At 39.2% G+C, this 23,441-nt stretch overlaps 1 protein-coding gene across 4 annotated transcripts in view; it reads right to left on the minus strand.

Moving 5' to 3' along the window:
• The window catches only part of LOC126292181 (zinc finger CCCH domain-containing protein 14), a 203,091-nt gene that overhangs the window by 62,049 nt on the left and 117,601 nt on the right, over positions 1-23,441 (minus strand). For all 4 annotated transcript variants that reach the window (XM_049986021.1, XM_049986020.1, XM_049986019.1 and 1 more), the window contains one exon: positions 16,794-17,095. In XM_049986021.1, the coding sequence (XP_049841978.1) occupies positions 16,794-17,095 (302 nt within the window). The remainder of the gene's footprint in view (positions 1-16,793; positions 17,096-23,441) is intronic.

Here is a 23,441-nt window from a genome sequence, read left to right on the forward strand (position 1 = left end):
GGCAATGATATGAATGGTACATCACAGGCATTTTTTGAATCTATTAAGAACACAGAGGGTATAGTGGTGATGCATGTGGCTGGAACAAACATTAAGCTATTAAAGAGTGTGAAACAAGAGATACTATTAACTGTGGAATTCGCAGGACAGCTGTTGGAGTGCAATTTGTTGGCGATTCAAAATCTCTGCAATGATGTAATATTTGGAACCAATTTCTTGTGCAGTTAGCAAGTACGGGGTTCAATGTTCTCTGTCGGATTCATTATGTGGTGATAATGCTTACCCCAAGTGTCTGTCTCATTTTCATGTTTCCTGAGGCTGTCACAACTCTTCTCCTATCATATCTGTAGTTTATAAGTAAATCAGAAACATTCTCTTTGACTTTCATGTAATTTTGACAAGTAGGATACTTTACGATAGGAATATTTTAGAAAAGGTTTATCCAGTGTTTCTACCTTTGTGTATATGTATATTGTGTTGTGTTAGTTATAAGTAAGGGAATCATAAGAGGATGGAAGAAAATAAAGTGGTACCATGGTGAAAGAATTTCTGTCAAACAAGGAGAAAAGGTAAACAGAAAATGAAAGGTGTCAGCATATGTGGAGGATAAGTAACAGCTGAAGTAATCAGCTCATGTGTGAAGTTAATATAAATTAGTGCACAGCAGAAGCAATAGGCAGTAAAAAGCATCTTGAATACTAGATCTTAATATTAATTGTGGTATAATAAGTGTCTGTAGTTTGTGCAATCAGTATATGGAGATAACTATCTACCCATAGAAGTGTCATGGTACAGACTTGTTTAACATTAAGGACTTACAACTTTAAACATAGTTGTCTGGAGTAATGTGTGTGGGGAGAGAGAGAGAACAAGATTTGTAGGTACATCACCCTTCAGGCTAGAATATCAAGCAATTTGACAGAATACAGTGAAATAATAGTTTTTCGAAATGATAATTTTGTCTGGTCATAAATGAGAATTAAGTTAGCCTTAGCATAAGGATCTGTGTACTGTGGAATGTTTTTCAGTAGAGTCAATTTTGCATTAGATAAGCAGAGCAAGAGCTTATTTTTTACATAATAAAATAAGAAAATAATGAATAATGTTAGGGTCCTAATGGTTAGGGAGCCAGTCTCTGCAGTAGAGATATTTTTTTGAGAATGCACTCCACTAGTTAAGAAGATAGGAAAGATTAATGGAAAAGATAACTGTATACAAACAAATGTGATATAACTGTATTGAGGATCTAAAACTGTGAACCAGGCAACACTGGGTGCTGTGTACTGTGGCGATACCTGTAAGACACCGCTAGCCCACACCTCTCGTGGTGTGCGTTTAACCCCATTTAAATGACGCGCCAAGCGCGCACCCAGCGGCTGTACGATTAATTAAATAATCGGCGGGCTAATCACAGTTAAAATCTCTGGTCGAGAGGGACGTGAAGAGGCTGTGGTCCAGAGAGGGAGTAGAGTCAGTCGAGTCTTGTTCAGTCTTAAGAGTCAGTCGAGTCTTGTTCAGTCTTAAGAGTCAGTCGAGCTAGAAAGTGTCTTGTGAAAAGATCATTCTGTGAATAATATTAGTGTGATGATTTCTTTTATATGTGTTGTGTTGTCTTCTTCGATGAGTAAAAAAAAAAAAATTGTAGGTAAAATAAATTTTTGTGATGTCCATCAATAAGTTCATTCCAGTAAAAATAGAACCACTTCACTTCACCTTTATTCACCCTTTTTTCTTTCTTTCCTTTCAACAAAATAAAAAACAAAAAATTACCACCCCCTTTTTTTTTAAATTCCGGACATCACAGTACATTGTGCAACTCGTGACACTGCAGTTGACAGTGAGAGCTCAACAGAAAGAGCAATTAATTAGTGGGTAAAAGTAATAGAATGCAGAGTGTATACATGGACAAGGAAACAAAATTCCCGCATTTTTCTTGGATTTCCCGGTTAAAAATACACGTTCTCCCGGATTTCCCGGTTAAAAATACGCTTTCTCCCGGGAGAAAACACACTTTTTCCGTGTTAAGTGGCACAGTAAAACATATCAATCCTTTGAATGTTTTTTGTTTTATTTTGGTTTTATATACCGGAGTAGAATTTCTGGGCACTTAAGAAAACGAAATTCAGGGGAGAAAAACCGCGTTTTGGAAAGATCTTTGGTGTGCAGCAACATGTACGCTGCATACTGTCAGAAAGGTGGAAATAAAATTTAAAACTAATAACATATTTTAACCTTCCGTAGTCTGCTGCTCATGGTCTTGCGGTAGCATTCTCGCTTCCCAAGCATGGGCTCCCGGGTTCGATTCCTGGCGGGGTCAGGGATTTTGCCTGCCTCGTGATGACTGGGTGTTGTGTCGTTTTCATCATCATTCATCCCCATTTCCCCATTACGGTCAGAGGAAGGCAATGGCAAAGCACCTCCACGAGGACCTTGCCTAGTACGGCGGTGCGGGTCCCCCGAATCGTTCCCCTACGCTCTGTCATGGAGTATGGGACTTTATCATCAGCCTTCTGTAATTATGTGAACATATTTTAATTCATTTGATAGCTCTCTGCAACAAAAATCCGTTTTTTATAATTTAACATGAGAGCAATAAACGAAGAGGAAACAACGATCACTGAATGTAAACACAGGTCACGTGGAGACAATCCACCTCCCCACAACAACTCAGACTGCTCTGTGCATCAGGCCCGGAGTCCCTATATTTCCGAACAGGGGCAATAGTAAGTAGTGGCGCCCACCCATAACTCTGTAACCCGAAGCGGGAGAAGGTACTACTCGTATGCTGCTCAAGAGCCTGCCCGCAACAGCTCAAACGAATCTAATTTAAACAGTTTTCACATCATGCTCATCGGACGCAATTTGTTGTTATAAAGCATTGCATAGTCTTCCTAAAGCCTTTGACACACTTTGCTGTTGGCAGACGCTTGTATGATTACTGTTTTGTTGTTATATATGGCACATTTCCTTTGCAACTTAAGTTTTATTTCCTTTTTTTTATCTCGTTCATGTTTTGTTGCTGGAGTATTATTCTGCAGTAGTGGGATACAGTAATATCCTTTGTTAGAGTATTGGTTCTTAGCAGTCAAAATCACAAAAATTTAACTGAAAACTAAAACAATGAAAAATTCCCGGAATTCTAGACAATTCCCGGGTTTTCCCGGATCTCCCGGTTGTCCCGGGTAGTATACACCCTGTAATGCTACGGCATTGGATTTACAGGTTATCTGAAAAGCTTCTATTTTTGTTCTGAGGAATTGAGAGTGTGAGATGGTAATACTGGAACGAAACATAATAATTCTGCTTATTAACTGATAACTGTGGTGATAGACTGATGTGAATATTCTGACAGGACAACTATTTGGTACCATTTAGTGATTTCGCAAGGATTTAAATTTCTGGTTTAATGAGAGTAGTGCTCAGAGTTGAGTAGAGAAGTAGGGCAATGATTTAGTACAACTTCCATCCCTGTAATTTTGATTTAAGGAGCAATTAAGTTATGTAATCGTGATTCTGTTCTTTTTCATAAAGTAGTGATTAGTAAGTCTATACTACTGCTCATCGTGAGTTTTTGCTACTTTGCAAATGGAAAGAAACACCAATCTTTCAAGTTTAACCAGTTCCAGACAGTTATGACTTAGAGCAGTGGTTCCTAACAGGTGGTCCGCGGGCCCCCAGGGGTCCGCAAGATGCTATTAGAATAAAAAATATATTTAATATTTTGTAAGATAACAGATTTTTTTTGTTTCAACCGCTTCCTGTACGAGCAGAGCTTTAGCGAACGCTAACTTCTGCATCTAGCAGCTTTTGAGCAATAATCAAAAATTTAACAATAACAATGATGACCAAATTGAAAAAGTTTTAAGCTCAATATTTTTTCAGTAACGAAAATGACAAGTACAAAAAATAGAAAACATATAAAAAGACTCTTAATTTGGCTTTTTTAGGTACTCGATACAGTGATATGACAAGTACCAATCATGGGCGATGAGGGGGTCCTCTAGAAAATTTTGTTGGGAACCCCTAGCTTTGAGTAATGTTTTGTAGTGTAACGTGCACTTGATTTTAAATTTTTATTAGTACACACCTTCCTTACCATAGTCAGTTTTAGTGCTAATTATTGTAATGTTATGAGAGCTGTGTAATGTATCTGTTTCTGATGTAATGACTATCATTTTTAGTGCTACAAAATTTTTCTTAGACTTAAGTTAGAAGTAAAAGTAAGTGGACTGATGTATAGTATTTTGTCTCATTTTTTCATGTACTGTTGCGGAGGATAACCGCCTTCAAGGGAACAAATGGTGGTGCATTTCTTAACTAACTGCCACTTGGACGCATTGAAGGCATGCACAGCTTGGTGAGAAAGTGTGTTAAAGCTCATTGAAAAAGTGAGAGTGCGTGTGAAAGATACCAAACATTGAGCAAGTGAAATTTTTTGTCTAAACATGAACTGCAATGTCTAGTGTAATTTAAATTCTTTGCTACCCATGAGAATTTATTATTTGAAGCAAGACAGGACTTTTATCAAATGATATGTATCTTTAAATGTAATCTTTGTTTAACAATAAAAGACATCACTTATCATGAAGATGCCTAATTTTTATTAAACATATAACTTGTGTATATTTTGTGTGTGTACAATACAGTGTATGTAAATATTTTGTATGGGGGATTTTCATATGGCCAGTTAGTATAGGTAGGAATTTGAAACATATACATACTGTAGTTTTTGATAGGATTTCTTATGTAACATTTGTTTGCGAGTAGATTTTAAACCCAATTTCTGGGGTCAATTGTGGTCACTGAATCGCCCAGTTAGCTATTTGCAATACCTATCTGGTCACTATAATGAGGGAGTGATGTGACAAAGCATGCTGGGATATTTTTTCTTCCTTTCTTTTTTTTGCCACCTGCCTCCTTAAATTCCTTTGTCACTTGTAACTATTTTCGATTAACATACATGATTATTATTTGCATGTCCAAAAAAAGAGAAAGGTTGGCCTTCAGTGTTAAAGAATATAACACCAGATCTAATTTTGTGCTTTGTTTTATGTATGTAATTGATTTTCTAATTTATTTTCACTATTCGTAGTTAGTATATTTCATTACAGGTGAAAATCAGTAACTGTTTCATAACTTATATTCTATTGCAGACATATAAACAAATATAAATTCTGCACTAATTACAAACATTTGGAAGACGAAATGCTAGTAATCTTGAAGTATCTATTTGGCTCTATTGGAAAACATGTTAGCAAAACCAGCCCTCCATTAATTCCAAAGTAATTAGGTTTTGTCAAAACTATTGTTTGTGTAAATATACAAGGTGAGTCACCTAACATTACCGCTGGATATATTTTGTAAACCACATCAAATACTGATGAATCGATTCCACAGACCGAACGTGAGGAGAGGGGCTAGTGTAATTGGTTAATACAAACCATAAAAAAATGTAAGGAAGTATGTTTTTTAACACGAACCTACATTTTTTAAAATGGAACCCCGTTAGTTTTGTTAGCACATTGAACATATAAACAAATGCGTAATCAGTGCCATTTGTTGCATTCTAAAATGTTAATTAAATCCAGAGATATTGTAACCTAAAGTTGATGCTTGAGTACCACTCCTCCGCTGTTCGATCGTGTGTATCGGAGAGCACCAAATTACGTAGGGATCCAAAGGGAACGGTGATGGACCTTAGGTACAGAAGAGACTGAAACAGCACTTTACGTCCACATGCTAACACCTTTTTATTGGTATTTTTAACTGACGCACATGTACATTACCATGAGGGGTGAGGCGCACATACACACATGGTTTCCTATTTCAATTACGGAGTGGAATAGAGTGTGTCCCAACATGTCAGGCCAATAGATGTTCAATGTGGTGGCCATCATTTGCTGGACACAACTGCAATCTCTGGCGTAATGAATGTCGTACACGCCGCAGTACATCTGGTGTAATGTCGCTGCAGACTGCCACAATACGTTGTTTCATATCCTCTGGGTTTGTAAGCACATCACGGTACACATTCTCCTTTAACGTACCCCACAGAAAGAAGTCCAGAGGTGTAAGATCAGGAGAACGGGCTGGCCAATTTATGCATCCTCCACGTCCTATGAAATGTCCGTCGAACATCCTGTCAAGGGTCAACCTAGTGTTAATTGCGGAATGTGCAGGTGCACCACCATGCTAATACCACATACGTCGACCCGTTGCCAGTGGGACATTTTCGAGCAACGTTGGCAGATCATTCTGGAGAAACGCGATGTATGTTGCAGCTGTTTGGGCCCCTGCAATGAAGTGAGGACCAATGAGGTGGTCGTCAATGATTCCACACCATACATTTACAGCCCACAGTCGCTGTCGCTCTACCAGTCTGAGCCAGCAAGGATTGTCCACGGACCAGTAATGCATGTTCTGTAGATTCACTGCCCCGAGGTTTGTGAAACCCGCTTCATCGGTAAACAGGTAGAACTGCAACGCATTCTCTGTTAATGCCCATTGACCGAATTGCACTTGATGATTAAAGTCATCACCATGTAATTGCTGATGTAGCGACACATGAAACGGGTGAAAGCGGTGACGACGCAGTATGCGCATGACACTACTTTGACTCAGTCCACTGGCTCTCGCAATGTCCCATGTACTCGTGTGGGTTCATGGCAACAGCAGCTAACACACCAACTGCACCCGCTTCTCCTGTGGCGGGGCTGTTACGGACCCATTTGCGTACTTCGACCATATCTGTCCCATACAGTTGGCAGTAGATGTTTTGCAATGTGCGGCATGTTGGATGCTCTCTGTCCGGGTACCGTTCCGCATACACCCTGCAGGCTTGAGCTGCATTTCGTCGACACTCGCCATAGATGAGTATCATCTCCGCCTTTTCAGAGTTTGAATACACCATGGTCACAGTTCCTACAACACTACACTATTACAGATGTCTGGTAACACGGTGTACTACAGTAGGTCTGCGTGCGGAGACATCTACATCTACATCTACATCTACATGACTACTCTGCAATTCACATTTAAGTGCTTGGCAGAGGGTTCATCGAACCACAATCATACTATCTCTCTACTATTCCACTCCCGAACAGCGAGCGGGAAAAACGAACACCTAAACCTTTCTGTTCGAGCTCTGATTTCTCTTATTTTATTTTGATGATCATTCCTACCTATGTAGGTTGGGCTCAACAAAATATTTTCGCATTCGGAAGAGAAAGTTGGTGACTGAAATTTCGTAAAAAGGTCTCGCCGCGACGAAAAACGTCTATGCTGTAATGACTTCCATCCCAACTCGTGTATCATATCTGCCACACTCTCTCCCCTATAACGCGATAATACAAAACGAGCTGCCCTTCTTTGCACCCTCTCGATGTCCTCCGTCAATCCCACCTGGTAAGGATCCCACACCGCGCAGCAATATTCTAACAGAGGACGAACGAGTGTAGTGTAAGCTGTCTCTTTAGTGGACTTGTTGCATCTTCTAAGTGTCCTGCCAATGAAACGCAACCTTTGGCTCGCCTTCCCGACAATATTATCTATGTGGTCCTTCCAACTGAAGTTGTTTGTAATTTTAACACCCAGGTACTTAGTTGAATTGACAGCCTTGAGAATTGTACTATTTATCGAGTAATCGAATTCCAACGGATTTCTTTTGGAACTCATGTGGATCATCTCACACTTTTCGTTATTTAGCGTCAACTGCCACCTGACACACCATACAGCAATCTTTTCTAAATCGCTTTGCAGCTGATACTGGTCTTCGGATGACCTTACTAGACGGTAAATTACAGCATCATCTGCGAACAACCTAAGAGAACTGCTCAGATTGCAAATGCAGAACAACAATAGCAGCAAGCGCTACATGCGGACACTGCGACAGCTAGACCAAACGACAACAGTGCACTACAGCCACACTCGTAAACACGGTCGTCATCTTAAACATGTCCCTGCAGATGCTGCTCGCCGACCGTGGCCTGTGTTTGTTACAACACGCAACTGAACGTTCTTCAAGAACTGTGAACTTTGTGGTTATGTTTTTACTGCTCATTGACGTTCAACAGGAAACTATTTTAGAAGTATGTGGATGCTTGGCTGCTAACTATTAATGAGGCTTATCGGTAGTTAGAACAATAGTGCCCTGGCCAAATAAATGTGTATTATTGGGGGGGTTGTGAAAAGTGAAAGTTATTGTACTGTGAAACACAACTGTGCATCTGCCCACTACATTATTTACATTAGACAGTAGTTGCACATCCAACCCCTATTTCTTCAGCCAGTATGTCGACACCGAGGACAACAAATTAAATAAATAAAGCAGGCAAACTGCTACAAGTTGTGACAAATTTTTTCATCTCCTTACAGGTACATTGTCAGTGTACGCAGTGTCTGCACGAGATAAACTAATGCATCTGCGGTTGGTGCTCATAATGAGTCATTCTTTCTGCCAGAGCAGTTTTCTGGAGACTCAGTTTAATATGCACTATTATTATTGGTCCAAAAAACACACTGTTTAGATATACACAATATTATCTATTACAGTAAAATGCTCACAAATTCATTAGGTGTATTCACTTATGTAGCCCTACAAAGATACAAAACTTTACTCAAGAAAGCAATAACAATACGAATGGCAAAATTTTAGGTTTATAAAAAGAGTTTAGAATGATTAAAGCAGATAATAAATTCGTTTTAAACTATGGGAAATCACTATTTGTGTGGCAGTGTAAGATTTAATGTAAACAAATCAAACAACCAGAAAGAGTACACCAATTATTTGCTGCCAGCAATGTCTCATACGTAGTGTGTCCGAGAGCGACAGGTAGGCTGGAGCAAGTAGTCGAGTAATTTAAAACGGTTCAGGACGGCCATGCTGACTGCTAGGCTTTATTCTGCTGTGCACGCCGAGAGGTATCCTACCATTACAATTGGCCACATCTCACCCTCGTAAGCGGTGATGGAATGCCTTAATACATCCCTAACAATTGAACACACCAGTTGTACTGAGAACTGTAAGGACAGACTTGACTGTGACTGCAGTGGCAGTACTAAGTGTACGCCATTTTATACTACGACAGCATTTCACGTGTGCCTTTTAACGATGTTAAAGGTGGATGAGGTGGCATCGAGAGGCAGCAAGCACTAGTATAGGTGGGAGCTGTGACAGGGTTTTCCCCTCGGGACACAGGAGGCCGTGTCCTCACGAGCCAGATAACGAACCCACAGTTGAGGGAAGGGAAAAGAATGGGGTTCCGTGTGAACATCCGAGCAGTCACTGAGATGCTGCCTGGGCAGACTGCCACAACAGAGGGCCACATGTAGGGACACAGTCTCGCTGCTGAAAGTGAGGCTCCCCAGAGTGACCTGCAGGCCGTACAACGCTCTCTCGGGGTAACGAGAAAGACGTGGCCAGGGGTACGAGGGATTTCACAGAAACGCTACTCCAGGTATATGAAAGCACGGGCTCCGCCCACAGATAACATATTTAGAAATCGTAACGAAAACACTACCATCCATGGCTCCACACTGCAGCTGACAACCCGCCGAGTCGACACAGAGAGTAGGACTCCGTTCCCTTTTTGTTTTTCCACGGAGGCAAAAACTAGCTGACCGGAAAAAGCAAGGTTCAGCACTGGTAGATGGTCTGTGAGGTAGGCCCAGAGTTACACTTTTAAGACAGGTCACAAAAAAGCCAATCAGAAAAATAGGTTTATGCAGTTGCTGGAGGGAGGATAAGAAACATTGTAAAATTATACCTGGCTGGAAATTTCAGTTGCGTGAAAGACAGTTGAGGGACCAAGAGAGTGCATTTTTAGGATTATTCAGATAGAGAGAAATTCTGAGAAAGATAGTCAGAATAGTCACTGTTAGACGAGGATTCAAAGGCTGACGTTTGGAGACTGATGACGAAAGGGAGACAGGAAGATTCGGACATCCACTCATTCGATTGACGGAGATGTAAGGACCCCTCGCATTACACTACTACGACTCGACACAGACTGCCACTGCGTATAGTAGGAACACACTGCACGCAGCAGTACGAAGGGGACAGATAGGCATGATAACTTGTTAATTTTAATGGAAGTGGCAAAACCTCTATTCGGCGCTCTGTACCAATAACGCTTGTCTTCACTTGCTGTAGCTGTGTAATTACCATATAACTTTGCAATATAGTAAGAATGATAGTGAACTGGCATAACCAAATTGCGACTCTCATCTGTCTCAAAACTTTGTAATGAATTTGCTTAGCATGGTTTTCTTTTATTTTTAATCTTTTTTCTTTAATCAAAATTTTATGACATTCACAAATTCCAACATCATCTGAACTTTTCATACTAATGAACACTACAAAAGCATAATCTTTTCCGAATTTACTTCTGACCAAATACGGTTCTGCAAGCTGCAGTTGGAGGTTTTTATTAACCATGCCTTTTGAAATCTTGTGGTGTTTTCTGAAATAATTTCTATTATCTAACACATATTCTATTAGAAGTCAAAATATTTTCATAAAAATTTTCATCCTCTGGTTTGCCCTCTGATGCGTTGAATTTCCAAAAACAACAGATATGTACCAACACTTTTGTTTGGTAAGTTATAGCACCTTTGTTTTTAGATATATTTTTCCTACATGTAATGTTTCCCTCTATTATATTCATATCATTAATTTGAACCCAAAAATTATGTTTGTTACTGTCACTGTTGGATTTCAAAATCTTTTCTGTCATCTTACTTTCTCTTTTTGTTTGTGCAAGTAGTTTCACACTCTATTCACCTTCTCCTTTTTACCGTAATCTACCACACAATTAATAGAAAGAAACTTCCACATGGGAAAAATATATTAAAAACAAAGATTCCAAGACTTACCAAGCGGGAAAGCGCCGGTAGATAGGCACAATGAATAAAACACACAAACACACACACAGAATTTCGAGCTTTCACAACCGGCGGCTGCTTCGTCAGGAAAGAGGGAAGGAAAAGGAAAGATGAAAGGATGTGGGTTTTAAGGGAGAGGGTAAGGAGTCATTCCAATCCCGGGAGCGGAAAGACTTACCTTAGGGGGAAAAAAGGATAGGTATATAATGGCGCGCGCACGCACGCACGCACGCAAGCCTCTGTGTGTGTGTGTGTGTGTGTGTGTGTGTGTGTGTGTGTGTGTGTGTGGGCGCGCGCATAACCCGGAAGGTGTACACAATCAAAGGCAGAGCCACGTGTGAAAGCACCCACGTGATTTACCACTGTGACGCTTTCTATGTGGGAATGACCAGCAACAAACTGTCCACTCGCATGAATGGACACAGTCAGACAGTGTTTGTTGGTAACGAGGATCACCCTGTGGCTAAACATGCCTTGGTGCACGGCCAGCACATCTTGGCACAGTGTTACACCGTCCGAGTTATCTGGATACTTCCTACCAACACCAACCTATCCGAACTCCGGAGATGGGAACTTGCCCTTCAATATATCCTCTCTTCTCCATATCTGCCAGGCCTCAACCTCCGCTAATTTCAAGTTGCTGCCACTCATACCTCACCTGTCTTTCAACAACATCTTTGCCTCCACAGTTCCGCCTTGACTGACATCTCTGCCATTACTCTTTGCCTTTAAATATGTCTGCTTGTGTATGTATGTATGGTGTGTGTGTGTGTGTGTGTGTGTGTGTGTGTGTGTGTGTGTGTGTGTGTGTGTGTGTGTGTGCGCGCGCGCGCTATCGTTTTTTCCCCCTAAGGTAAGTCTTTCCGCTTCCGGGATTGGAATGACTCCTTACCCTCTCCCTTAAAACCCACATCCTTTCATCTTTCCTTTTCCTTCCCTCTTTCCTGACGAAGCAGCCGCCGGTTGCGAAAGCTCGAAATTCTGTGTGTGTGTTTGTGTGTTTTATTCATTGTGCCTATCTACTGGCGCTTTCCCGCTTGGTAAGTCTTGGAAACTTCCCTTTTCCCCCCCAAAGGTAAGTCTTCCCGCTCCCGGGATTGGAATGACTCCTTACCCTCTCCCTTAAAACCCACATCCTTTCGTCTTTCCCTCTCCTTCTCTCTTTCCTGATGAAGCAACTGTGGGTTGCAAAATCTTGAAATTTGTGTTCGTGTAATTTTTATTGTGTATCTATCAGCGCTTTCTCGTTTTGTAAGTCACAGCATCTTTGTTTTTTATTTTATTTTTCCCATGTGGAATGTTTCTTTCAATTTTATTCATAAAACTGGGAAGTCAAATATGCTCTAGTTGTACTTTAATAATTATTTATTTTCAAAATAAACTAAACTTATACCAACTATTTTACCCCCTTAGTGGTCGAATTTCCAAAAATGCTGGAGTATATATTTTTTTAATTTCTGACCAAGAAACCAAACACCAATTTTCGTAGTCTTAATAGTGACATATTTTCAAAAAATATTTTATCTGCTACTTCGACCCTTTGGGGATGAAATTTTAAGAAATCATTTATTGAAATGATGCCTACAGTATACCTGGAAGATCAATATTCTCTCCAAATATCAAGTTTATATCCTATTTGGTCTGTGTGACGGTGAGACGGTGGATCATCCAGGCCTTATCCCCCCCCCCCCCCTTTAGAGGTTGAATCCCCAAAAACACTGAAACATGTATTTTTTTCTCTCTCACTGAAAACCTAAACTCAAATTTTCATAAAACATTTCATCCTCTATTTCACCCCTTAGGGTTTGAATTTCCAAAAACACTAAAACAAATATTTTTTTTATTTATAACTGTCAAATACCAGTTTCGTAGATGTAATTTAAAAATGCTTTGGCAATTCCATTTTCAAAAAATCTGCCACTAACTCGTTCATCCCCTCAGGGAGGAAATTTCCAAAAATTATGAAATGTGAAGCCAAATACCAATTTTTGTAGTTATAGCTTCATAATTGTTCAGCAGGTAAACATTTTCAAAAACCCTTTCATCCCCTAATTAAAACACTTATGGATGGAACTTCGAAAAATCCCTTCTTAAATAATGCCTACACTATAAGGGCAACATCCCCAAATTTTAAGTCTCTAAGCTCTATGCGCAATTTAATTGATTGACACTGACTCCTGAGGAAAGACCTGTATCGGTCAGATCAGTCAGGTGGGAAACCGGGCGACATCTTGAACCATTCTGACACATCAAAGGTGGCCACATGGTTGCAATGTCTTTTAAACTGTGTCCCAAATAATTAATCTGTATGTAGTGAACTGTGGTTTATTTGTCTCTTAATGTACATAATCTAAATCAGGAGACATGATAAATCATGGTAAAATGTCATCATCTAACACTTAATTACCCCTTGCTCAAATGATCATTTCGTATTGTTAAAATGATTCTCCTTTGAAGAATATAATTTCATAAATGTATACGGAGCAAACAGAATTTGCAGTTTCCAAAATAATGGGTGACAGGACTGTTCGCTGTGCAGTACATGTGTATTGCAAAAGATAATTTTGCCGTTTCAGTATTTGAGATGCGCTACTTTAACTTCCTCAGAAAATTCTCATATGTAATGACAGATTCAAAGTAACTATGATAAGCAATTTTTTGTGTTCTCAAGTCAGTGGAATTTGCTAGTATTTGCATTGCAAATGCAAAAATGCTTAGTTTATTTGACAGGAAGTCAATGTGTGTATTCGACCTTAAGTTCTTGTCCACATTTAGTCCCAGGAATTTGCCAGTGTCAACTTCTGTGATAGGTTGATTGTTATGTTGTATTTTAAATTCCACATGTTTTGAAATGTACTGTATGGGATTTTGCAACGCACTCAACTGGAACCAGTTTTCTAAGGTGTACAGTTTGCTTGTGATGGAGCACTTTAATTTTTTCTGTATCCTCAATAAAACAAAAGTATCATCTGCAAACAGAACTGATGCTGAATTTATATTTATGGGTAACTTATTTTCACAGAACAGGAAGAGGACTGGCATCAAAATGGAGCCTTGAGCCACACCTTATGATACTGTACTCCATTTGGAATAATTGTTCACGGCACCTGACGTGATAGTTATCCTTTGTTTTCTGTTGTGTAAGTATGAAGTTAGCCAATTTAGAGCACTGTCCTTAATCCGGTATTTGTCTAATTTGTAGATAAGCAAGTCACATTTCACGGAGTCAAATGCTTTTGTGCGATCACAGAAGATACCCTGCAACTTTACTCCTTTGATCCAATGTTTTACCTATCTTTTCAATAAAGTTATCACTGCATCCAGCGTGTCTATTCCTGGTTGAAATACAACCGGTTACTTATAATAATATCATTTTTTACAATAAATTTTTTATCTGGTTTGCAGTTAGTTTCTCTAACACTTTTGACAGGACTGGAAGAATAGAAATAGACCAATAGTTTCCCATGTCTTCCCGCGACCCTTTCTCGAACAGAGGTTTGACTTTGACACACTTCAAAACACCGGGAAAGCATCCCTGCTCAAAAGGCTGGTTGAATATTTTAGTCAGGGGAGGTGCTACTATGCCACACACCTTTTTAATCACTTCAGTGGGTATCCCATCCCACTCAGCAAATTTTTAATTTTTTAATGATAATATAACATTTTTCACAATCTTTATTGTACTTTTTTAAAATCCGTAAGATATTCAGCTTCTTGATGGATTCCGAAGGGATTTATTTTACTCTGGTACATCAACATCTGACTTTGGTACATTTATGAAGAAATCATTTAAGCACTCTGATATTTGAGCTAGGTTTACAATAAAGCTATCATCTACTTTAATCCTAGATATTCCATTACTACTAACTCTAACACTTAACGCTGATTTGACAACAGACCATATTGCTTTTGTTTTACTTTTATGTTGTACGATGAACGTCCTGTCTGCAAATTGTTTGGCTGCCTTCACAACTTTTTTAAATATAGCTTTATAATGACGAACATACTCAGTAAAAAGTCTGTTTTTGTTATATTTCAGTTCAGTGTGGAATTTCCTCTTTCTGGCACTAGAAATTTTTATACCCTGGGTTATAAATTTAAGTTAATTAGTAGTTTTGTTGCATGTAGTTCTAAGTGGAAAAGTTTAAATAAATGTTTCAAGAAAGCCACTTATAAATTATTGAAGTTACTATTACTTAAAATACAGCTGTAGTAATGGCATTCAACCTCTTTCTACTTATTTCTAAATGTAAATGATTTTTTCTTCCAGTGAAGTTCCTTTTCATATGGCTTTTGTTACATGAAATTTATTTCTTAATTTTTGGTAATTAAATGAAAATTCAGAGTGGTCAGAGATTCCTAAATCCAAGCAAAATTCATAAACATCTTCAAATACATAATTTATTAGAATATTATGAATACAGGTACCTGACTGTGTATTTACTCTTGTAGGTTGCATGAAGTTTATTTTGAAGTCAAAGTTTTTTATCAAGTCAGTGAATCTGGACATGTCATCACTTTCAGCTACGACGTTAATATTAAAGTCAGCAGCTATTGCTATCTTTTTCCTTTTTCTTCACTGAGTTTTTCAAGCAGACAATGAAATTTCACCAGAAAAGCTTCAACTGTAGCTTTCTCTGGTACTCTATAAATAGAAACTACTACGACATTTAGGTCCCTCAACTCGATACAGCAGCTTTCAAATACGCACTCTTCATTCAAATGATTAAAATCATTTCTTATTTCATATTTTATATCAGAATGATTAAGTATGAAAGAGCATCCATGTGATTTCTCTCATCTACAATAGCTGTTGGCTAGTTCGAAATTTTCAATTTAATTAAGAATTTTAATGTTTGGCAAATAACTTTGATATTTCTACATTCAGATAGAATAATTTGTAATTCACCCATTTGTTTCAAAAGTAAGCACTTTAGACCATTTATGTTCAAGTGCATTATATAGGGCCATTCTTTTATATTTATGGACTCAAGCATACTCATTCTTTCATACCATTTCAGTCTCGCTGCTGTCTCTCATCCCCATCACTTCTTGTAAGTTTCCCCTATTTTGCAGAATTTTACACACGTCAGTGAACATTTTGATAAAATTTTTGAACCTAACCTATTTAAATGCAGACCGTCTTTACCTAAACATTCATTACTTAAGAATTTATTCAGATTTTCCCCCATGAGCGAACACGTTACACTATTTTTCCAGCGGGTCGTTTTCAGTGATGCACTTGGGTGTAGGGTGTAGTTCCAGGATGCACCATTGACTTGTCCCTACGATCCAGACTACAATTTTTGTACAATGCCTTAAGGTGTGACGATAACAAATGTTTAATGCGACATATTTCCAAAATGAAACGACTGTATCGATCTGCAAGATGTGAAACAGTAAATGGCAATATTATTATTGGCTTTCATGCCAGAAATCTACGCACTGACATCTGATGCAGTAAATACTGGAGTATTCACAAAATGTGCATTAACAAGGCAATCTGCTGCTTTTAGAACCTCTGTAGGCACCTTTGTTAGGTGAAAGGAAAAATAACTGAACTGGTATACAGGCACACAAGTTGCTTTTAACTGGGAAACAGATTTTTTTGTTTCAGTTTTTTCAGTGTCTGGGTGACCAACAGTTAGCAGCCCAAAGCTAGAAAGATACAAATTACCAACAAGACTCTAAAATGGTAACACACTGCCCCAAGTCACATCTGACCACGTCTCTTGAACCACTCAAGCAGCAGTAGGCCGCTACAACGTGTGTGTGTGTGTGTGTGTGTGTGTGTGTGTGTGTGTGTGTGTGTGTGTGTGTAAGACACGGTCCAAAGTTTTTCTAGTAGTGCCTGTTTATCAAACACATTCACAATTTGACAGTAATACAGAACAGAAAGGAGACCTCCATACCTACTGAAGATAGCTCCCCACCCCCGCGCTGCAGTTGCTGCTGCTGAGGGTTCGACGGCATCGGTCCTAGCCGGAGACGCGGTTCCACCCTCTGTACAATGGTCGCCCTGCCAGTGGATGGTGTGCCCGCAGAACGTCCCACGCCACTGCTGCCAGAGTCCACTTTCGAGACGTCTCGGTCGACAGGACACCCTGGATCTGCCGGCCCCTCGTCATCGTCTGTACCGGCATTCGGAAACATGGAGACGTCCAATCCATCCAATGTAACAACAAACTGCGGATTTGGACGTGCAACAGGCTCCCTGTATGAAAAACAAAAGTAATGTTTCACTTATTTTAGGAACAAGAACTCTAAAGGAGCAATGTATGCAACAGGTCCTGTAAGTTGAGTATTACAAAGAAACCAGAGTGTATTCCTGTGACAGGATGTCAGAAAGGACATAAAAATTATAATATCTAAATAATGTCATTACAGTACAGTCCCAATTACCCTCCCACACAGATGACTGAAAGAAACATTGGCCTCCAATCAGAAATGTCACCTAGTGTAACAATTCAACTGTGGTTGGACCAAACTTTCTGCAAAGGTAATGTAACTCTAGCACATACCTTTTTCTTAAAGCCTCAGTTACACTGAAGAGAATGAAAGTAAGCACATGAGAATGAGCATTCAGAGAACTAACTGCCCAAGAACGAGTATTTAAGTGCTCACTCACTGAATATGAAGGCTCTTCTCGGCCTTGACCTTGGCATGATTGCACACTAATTTACAGACTTTATGTCGTCAACTGATAAATATGAAGTTACTTTAATTCTTCTCGAGAAAGAAAAATAACGAAAAACTATGAGTATGGAATGCAGGGAATATAATTGTAAATGAATGGTGGTCTCTTACTAAATAACTATGAACTTTTTGTTCTACTGTGGAGTGATTAACCTGGGAATAGTCTTCTATTTTCTTCATTGAATTGTCTTAAGAATCAGCTATCAACTACAGAAATTATTTAAAATGAAATGAAAGTTAATATTACTTTGTTTATTTTACATATGAAGGGATCTGGGAATGAATGAATGAGCTGAGCACAGTTTTGAAATTTAACAGAACATTAACATTTGTATTTAAATCTTTTCTCAGTCTTACACTTATTTTGGAAATTGCAAATCTTAAATAATATTAATGCATATTTTTTCAAACTTTTGATGCTACATATTAAGACATTAAGTAAAACTTATTCATTGAAAGCAGTGGCCAAGTCCATGAGAAGTTGTGTAAACACTGTTTTTTTCCATTATTATCCGAAATAAGAATTGAACCATATTTAAAAAGCAGTATAAGATTGTCTATTCTGAGAACTTCATGCATTAGTAAGACAATCTAATTTTCTTGTGCTTCTAATCCACAAAAATTTTTCAAAACCTAGAGATCCTGGAATTTCCTATGAGAGATGTGTAGTATGTCTGAAAATATAAAGTAGATCCTGTCTGAATTTGAAACTGTATCATAGTAACAAATTGATCAAGTTTCGAGATAATTGTACAGTCTTATTGGTATAAGAAAACTCGGGAAATTCAAACTCTAGTCCACGGGATTTTCACCTGGATGAGCTGACTTCAAAGCAGCTGTCTCCAATGCCCCATTGTAAGTTAGTTTGAATTTCACCAGTCTCTAGGGAGTCATGTCTAAGATGATTTCTCTAGCAGGACATATAGAAAAAGGACACTTCTGCTTGTAGAAGGGCATTAGGAGTGCTATCCATTGGTAGAAAGTTTCAGGTGTAGCCTGAACAAAATTAAATGGAGAAGGCTTTGGTCGAGCTGATATGAACACCTCCAGCCAATCATCAGTGATTTCTGTGTGAACTGTCGGGTTTATAAGTCCATGTTTTTATCACATTCCAAATAAGATTGCCCTCATTTTGAAAATTTTACCTTCACAGAGTCAAACCTTCTCTCTACCATAACCGAACTGAGCAAAAATTGAATAAATCTTATTTTAACCAGAACATGAATCACAAAATACATCAAAATTTATAACAACCTTGGAGTCATAACAAAATGCAAAAACGGACATCACAGCTACTTTATTTGGTAGCACACTCATGATAAAGGAAAACAAACTTCTGCATTGGACAAACAGTGGATGTTGAAAGTGTATATACGTAACTGCCATTTATATTGTACAGCTTTGTACTGTCAGGCAGAGGCAGTTCTTTGTGCACTCTTTCTTAGCTTTTTTCTTCCTCTCATAAAATGTGTTGACTTGCAATTTGTGAAAATCTTTCAATTTTTTTTTTAATATTTCAAATGGGGTGTAATATCTCTTATTTCTGCTAGTTCAGTGCGCTTCTCTCTTTTCCATTTCTGTTATTTCACTTTGGCTGTATATCCACGACAGGTACTACATCAATCTGTGCGAGGATACCTAAAGGAAGTACTTAAGTAAACATTAAATATGTCTCCAGATGTCCTAATATTATGAAAAGGAAAGTTGCTACTCACCATACTGTGGAGATGCTGAGTCGCAGGTAGGCACAACAAAAAGACTGTCACAAATAAAGCTTTCAGCCAGGAAAGCCTTTATCAAAAAATACACCACGCACACACGCGCACGCACATGCACACGAGAACGCGCGCGCGCACCGTGCATGTGCGTGCGCGTGCACGTGCGTGTGTGAGCGAGAGATCTATTTTTGGCAAAGGCCTTACTGCCCGAAAGCTTTATTTGTGACAGTCTTTTTGTTATGCCTGTCTGCAACTCAGCATCTTTGCTATATGGTGAGTCACAACTTCTCATTTGCAATCACTCGGTAAATTGTTACAGTCTCTTGTAACCAAATAAAATGTTTGTCTGGGTTCTGAATCAAGTGTTTTTGAAGGACAACATTTTTGTTTTTGAATATTAGCTTTAATTGAAAAAGAGGCATTAATTTTTGTATACAATATCCTAGATGTATGAGAATGTTGCAAAACTGTTCAAATACAACAAAAGTTTGTAAGATGCAGTGGCTAGTTCACAGTTTCTCGTGTATCCCTCTAACTAGCAAGTCACTGTCGCACGACTATTTGAGCGACGTCAATGTATCGCATGCTTCGGCATATTGGGAAATCTCGGGCCTGCTGGAAAGCGAGTATTGTTTGGGGAGCCCTGGCCTTTTGAATTCTTCAAAATAAATGTGACCTTGACTTTCAAAGCTTCATCTTGACCACGCTGTTTAGCGCCCGTAAACCTCAAACACACACACACACACACACACACACACACACACACACACACACACACACACACTCTAAATGTAGGATGACCCGTATAAATGTAAGACTACCCCCAAATAATCTGCCAATACTGTACTAAAAAATGTAAAAACGTAGACCTCAACAGTGATATTAGAATTTGTGAATATAAGATGAACCCTAATTTTTCAAATGACGAATTTGGGAAAACACCTCATCTTATAATTAGGTAAATACATTACTAAACTTGTTTTCATCATTTATATCAGTGTATAGACTATTACAACGTTGATTCATTGTTTGCAGTGGTGTTCTTCCTATCCGTTTCTCAGTCATACAAATGACCTGTACCTTTCTGAGAACAGTAGTGAGGTCCATTCTAGTCAAGTGATTTATCCATTGTTTTCCAGTCTTGTAAGTCAGCTTTTAGGTTTCGTCACTATATATTTCTTTTCCTGTATTCTAGTGTATGTGCCTCCTGTTCTCAAAAACATTTCTGCTACCTGTAAGCTCGGTTCTCCTTTTTCTGTCTTTTTACTTACAAATATGAACTGTTTCTATGATATACCTGTAGTTTTCACACCTTATAGTAGGACTACCAATTTTGTTAACAAAGATCTTCTGTTGTAGCACAATGCACTGAATACCGTGCATTCTGGTTGTTATATGCACTATATTAAAGTCTGAAGTTTCATTATCAAACCAAACATTTGATACAATGCAACAAATAATTTGGCATTTCAATTGTCAGTGACTTTCTTGTTCGAATGAACAGAACTAAAACCTTGAGTACAGAGTAAATTTCCATTTCACCATTGCCAAACAAATGCTATACCTAACACACTGGAGACCAAATACGCTCCTTCCCACACGGTGCTGGGGCATCGTGTATTTTATTGAGAATAAGAAAATATGGGAAGCCAGCAGTCATAAAGCTGGTGACCGGCTGGCACGGCAGAGCTAGCCACACTGCACTGAAACTGAAAGGCTGCTACCTCAAAATTCTCCAAAGCTGGCTACCTCGAAGTGATGTCCCCCTTTATTCTGTGGGTTTCTGGTCTCTCTATTTTGTTAACAAAAGGACATGAAAAGCAATTTATTGTAGTGCATGCAAAACAGATTTTGTTACTCCAATTTGAAGCAGCCATCTGTTGTAAATATTAGTCGTGTTCATGTTTAATTCAAACCCTGCAGTTGTCATAACGTGGAGTTTGTATTTTGATAATCTGTTTCCGAAATTAATAACACTAGTAGAAAGAAAAAACTCATTTATGTCTGTTGTGTCCCAAGTAACATTAATTGGTCAAAGAAGTGGCAAAATACAGAATTTCTGACCACTATATTGGTATATTTCAGTTTCTCTGTTTCTCTGGAATCTGAAATTCATTCTTTCAATAAAACATAGTTGACACAGAGAATTATCTTATCAATACAACTGAAGAAGTACAATCAGGAGATCATTTACAATAGGAACTGCCGACATTTATGAGAAGAATTTTTCCATTTTTCCATTACGTCTGCACGGGGAAGAATGAATAGTCGCAATGTCATTCGGAAGCACTCTACTCAGAGAAGGAGAGGAGACGAGGGGAACACATTTGCCAAGAACAACTCTAATTCTCTGACCTCACGTCTTTCGCTCCCCCACTCAATGGCAGCTTTCGACAGCTTCCCTCACTTCAGCACAGGGACCAGTGCTCCGATACGGACAGATCGAGGGGTGGCATGTCTCGCTTAGAGATGACACATGACAATTCTGAGCTCTGCCGTAAGTATTGGCACCGTTCGTGTGCCTCGGGTCCGCACGTGCGTGGGACGGGGTCAGACACAGTGCGATCAGTAGATGGCAGGAACGTACTGCGTGATGTCTCTCACCCTTTCCTCAAACAGGGCTGGCTCGGCACTGTGCGGGCAAATGACTGCTGTCAGAAGGGATGACAAGGATGTGGGGGAGAGAGGTGGGACTGACTCACACCCTCTTCTACTGTCGGCAACACAATGGACTGTAGTAGGATGTGAATGGAAGTGATTCTGTTGCCAAAAATCCTGCAAGACTGGTATGCAATGCAGACACATTGAGACCACAAAGCTTAAATCCATGATCAACATGGTTTTAGAAAACATCACTTGTGCAGAACTCAACTTGCCCTCTCCTCACACAATTAACTGCGAACTACGAATGAAAGGCAACAGGCAGGTATCAAATTTCTAGATTTCCAGAAAGTGTGACACGGTGCCCCATTGATGGCTTTTAAAGAAGGTAAGAACATATGGAATAGGTTCAAAGATATGTGAGTGGCTCAAAGACATCTAAAGTTATAGAACCTAGTTTCTTTTCCTCAAAGGCAAGTGTTAACCAGAGACTTGGGTGTCATCAGGAGTGCCCAAGAGAAGTGTGACAGGAGTACTATTATTCTCTATATACACAAATGATTTGGCACAGTGTGAGCGGCAGTCTGTGGTTGTTTGCTGACAGTGACTGTAGGAGGATACAAGATGACTTTGACAAAATTTCTAGTTGGTGTGATGAATGGCAGCTAGCTCTAAATGTACAAAAATGTAACTTAATGTGGATGACTAGGAAAAACAAACCCGTAATATTCAGATACAGCATTAGTAGTGTCCTGCTTGACACAGTCACATCATTTAAATACTTGGGCATAATGTTGCAAAGTGACATGAAATGGAACAAGCATGTAAGATCTGTGGTAGGAAAAGTGAATTGTGAACTTCGGTTTATTGGGAGAATTCAAGGAAAGAGTGGTTCCTCTGAAAAAAGGAGACCGTATATAGGATGCTAGTGTGACTTATTTTTGAGTACTGCCACAGTCTTTGGGATCTGTAACAGGTCAGATTACAGGAAGACTTTGAATCAGTTCGAAGACTGACTACCAGATTATTACTGGTAAGTTTGAAAAACACGCAAGTGTTACGGAGACGATTCAGGAACTCAAATGGGAATCCCCAGAGGGAAGGCGGCATTCTTCTTGAGAAACTGAGAAAATTTAGAGAACCGGCATTTGAAGCTGACTGCAGAATGATCCTGTTGCTTCCAACATACACTGTGCGTAAGTACCACGAAGATATGAGTAGGGAGATTAGGGCTCATATTGAAACATATACAGAGTTGTTTTTCCCTTGTTCTATTTGCGAGTGGAACAGGAAAGGAAATGACTTAACGGTATGCGGTACCATCTGCCATGTGGCGTAAGGTGCATCATTGCGCAGTATCGATGAAGATATATTTGGAAAAAAAAATAATTATTAATCATTTTATGAAAACCTACTTCCTATTCTTGTCAACTGGGAGCATCTGGACTGCCACCCAGCTTCACACTCCAGGGAAAGAACTGCTCAGGCAAAATGTACGAAAGCAGCAGAGGCTCGGAACAATCCCCCATGACAGCATGGGGTCCA

This window comes from Schistocerca gregaria, chromosome 9 (genome assembly GCF_023897955.1).
Source record: "Schistocerca gregaria isolate iqSchGreg1 chromosome 9, iqSchGreg1.2, whole genome shotgun sequence".
In the NCBI taxonomy this organism is placed as follows: domain Eukaryota; kingdom Metazoa; phylum Arthropoda; class Insecta; order Orthoptera; family Acrididae; genus Schistocerca; species Schistocerca gregaria.